The sequence below is a fragment of the Eimeria tenella genome, genomic scaffold (genome assembly GCF_000499545.2).
Source record: "Eimeria tenella Houghton genomic scaffold, Eth_scaff217, whole genome shotgun sequence".
Taxonomy (NCBI): domain Eukaryota; phylum Apicomplexa; class Conoidasida; order Eucoccidiorida; family Eimeriidae; genus Eimeria; species Eimeria tenella.
This window is the reverse complement of record NW_013544197.1, coordinates 1-3002: the sequence shown is the minus strand read 5'-3', so window position 1 is coordinate 3002 and position 3002 is coordinate 1. Positions and strand designations below refer to the sequence as shown.

General features: G+C 46.9%; 1 protein-coding gene across 1 annotated transcript; it reads right to left on the bottom strand.

Annotated features, from left to right (window-relative positions):
- Window positions 1–246: 246 nt before the first annotated feature.
- On the bottom strand, window positions 247–2866 carry ETH_00032670 (uncharacterized protein; the record flags this gene model as incomplete). The annotated part of the gene is made up of 6 exons (XM_013379326.1): window positions 247–537; window positions 771–1098; window positions 1496–1586; window positions 2044–2131; window positions 2268–2303; window positions 2501–2866. The coding sequence occupies 6 exons, from the start codon at window positions 2864–2866 to the stop codon at window positions 247–249; spliced, it is 1200 nt and encodes a 399-aa protein (XP_013234780.1).
- Between the last annotated feature and the right edge of the window lie 136 nt (window positions 2867–3002).

The window sequence follows — 3002 nt, the reverse complement described above, 5'->3', positions numbered from 1 at the left end:
AGCACCCGTTGCTACGGCAGCAGCTGCAGTAGCAGCACCAGTAGCAACAGCAGCAGCAGCACCAGTAGCAACAGCAGCGCCAGTAGTAACAGCAGGAGCAGCAGCAGCACCAGTAGCAACAGCAGCAGCAGCAGCAGCAGCAGCGCGAAACAGATGAACAAGTGAATGAACTGCAGCAAATCCTAAAAAGCAACAATGCATAAATAAAGAAACACTCGAGTTATAAAAAGCTAGCTCTAAAGCAGTTCACGGCAGAGGCTGCAGACCCTGCGAGGCCTCATCTGCTGCTGCTGCTGCTGCTGCTGCTGCAGCTGCTGCTGCTGCTGCCGGTTCGTCCGCAGCCTCTCCTGCTGCTGTTGCTGCTGCAGGGGCTACTGTGGCAGCAGCAGCTGGGGCTGCTGCTGCTGCTGCTTCTGCTGCAGGTCTTTGCTGCCTAAGAAAGGCGGAAGTGAAAAGGGAAGGAGCAGCAGCAGCAGCGCGAGCTGTCTGTACACCTGGAGATGCGCCTATGTCCCTTTTGCTGCTGTTTGTCTCCTCCTAAAAAAAACAAATTTAAATTCTTTTTCATTTAATTGCTGTTTATTTATTTATTATTTTTGCTGCTGCTATATCCTTTTAACAGTTCATTTTATTTATTTATTTGCTCATACCCCTGAAGCATTCAGCAAAGAAAAACCAGCAGCAGCAGCAGCATTAGCAGTAGCAGCAGTAGCAGCAGCAGCAGCAAGAGCAGCAGCAGTAACAGCAGCAGCAGCAAAAGTGCGACTTGCCTCTATAGGGTCCTCATCGACTGCTGGGTCGCGCAACTGCTGCTGCTGCTGCACCTGCTGCTGCTGCTGCTGCTGCTGCTGCTGCTGCTCTTCGGAGACTGTGGGGCTTTTGCCCCGCCTTGTTGCCCGCGGCAGCGCGCAGCTGTCTCCTTCATAAGCAGAGCGAACAAGAGCAGCACTATCAGCAGCAGCAGCAGCAGCAGCTGCTGCTGCTGCTGCTGCAGGGCTGCTGCAGTTCGCTGCTGCTGCCGTTGCTGCTGCAGGAAACCGGTGCAGCTCAGCAGCAAAACGCTTCAGCTGAAACGCCGTCACTGGCAGCGGCAGAAACCTAATAAATAAATAAATAAATAAATAAATAAATAAATAACAAATAAATAAATAGTAAATAAATAAATAAATAATGAAATAAAATGGATAAATAAAAAATAAATAAATGGTTACAAACGAAAACAATTAAGTTAGACTAAATGCTGACCTTCTTTTTCGGCGTTTTGGGTTTTCAAGGGTTTAGGGTCTAGGGTTTAGGGTTTAGGGTTTGTTTATGCCTACAAACCCTAAACCCTTGAAAACCCCGGCAATGAAAACAACCGGCAGAGACAGAATTAAACCACTAAACAAACAAATTAGATTAGATTGTTTAATTCAATTAATTTAATTTAATTAATTTAATTAATTTAATTAATTTAATTAATTTAATTAATTTAACTTAATAAAATAAAACTCACCAACGAATGCCAAAGGGCCCCCCAAAGACTTCCTGCAGCAGCTGAGTTTTGGACTTTTTGTCATTTTTAATTTTCTTCAAAGATTCAATTCCTAAATATAAATAAATAAATAAATAAATAAATAAATAATATTTGGTAATTGTAAGGGAGGGTTTAGGGTTTGCAGCTGTAGAGCTAGGGTTTAGGGTTTAGCGTTCACAGCTAGGGTTTAGGGTTTGGAGGTAGGGTTTAGGGTATGAAGCTAGGGTTTAGGGTTTAAAGCTAGGATTTAGGGTTTGACGCTAGGGCTTAGGGTGTAAAGCAACGGTTTAGGAATGCCAGAATGCCAGAGGTTTAAGGTTCAAAGCTAGGGTTTAGGGTTTACCAACAGAGGGTTTAGGGTTTAGGGTTTAGAGCTAGAGGCTACGGCTTCAGGCCCTAGGGTTTAGAACTTAGGGTTTGAAGCCGGCGGCCCAAACACACGCTAAACCCTGAACTGTTCTCTAGGGCTAAGGCCTAGGGTTTAGGAATTAGGGTTTAGGGTTTAGGGTTTAGGGTTTAGGGTTTGCCTGTCGTGTTGGAGAGGATGCAGCTGATTTGGTCAATGAACATAACCACCGTGAAAAGGCCGAAGATGAAGGCCAGCATAAATGTGAGCTGCAAATAAATAAATAAATAAATAAATAAATAAATAAATAAATAAATAAATATAAGTAAATAAATAAATATAAATAAATAAACAAATAAATAGATAGATAAATAAATAATAATTGAATTGACACAAAAGACTTACTGCTCCGCAAATGGCCGAGTGGAGGCTCACTTCGCACTGCGCATACACCCCAAAACCACAAACTAGGGTTTAGGGTTTAGGGTTTAGGGCTTAAGAGCTACTCTAGGGTCTCAAGTGAATATGAGAACAAAGAAAGCAAATAAACGGGAGGAAAGAAGCAGTGACTCTAGGGGTCAGGGTTTAGGGTTTGGGGTTTAGGGTTTAGGGTTTGGGGTTTAGAGTTTAGGGTTTACCAAGAAGTGCCTCCTGGGTCTCCTGTGGCTAGAATGGAAGTAGGAGGTTTGGTGGGGGCCCCCCAGGGGGCCCCCCGAACCCCAGAAGGAGTTTTTGTCTCCTGCTGCTGCTGCTGCTCGCCCCAGTCTGCTGAGAGGGTCTTCTGCAGCAGCAAAATAAAAACCATTAACAGCAGCATCAGCAAAACTATCAGCAGCAAGAAGTCGAGGGGGGCCCCCCTTGTCTTCAGGAAGTCCGTAGAATTCTGCTGCTGCTGCTCCTGCTGCTGCTGCGTCGTAGTCGCTCTCTGCTGCTTCGTCCGCTGCTGCTGCTTCTTCTGCTGCTGCTGCTTCTTCCGCTGCTGCAGCAGCAGCAGCAGCAGACATCCCCACCAGCCTCTCCGCCACCCCTCCCTCTTGGGGGGCCCCCAGGGGCCCCTCCTCCCCCAGGGGGCCCCCCGGGGCCCCCTCCTCAAGGGGGTCCTCAAGGGGGTCCCCAAGGGGGCCCCCCAGGGGGCCCCCC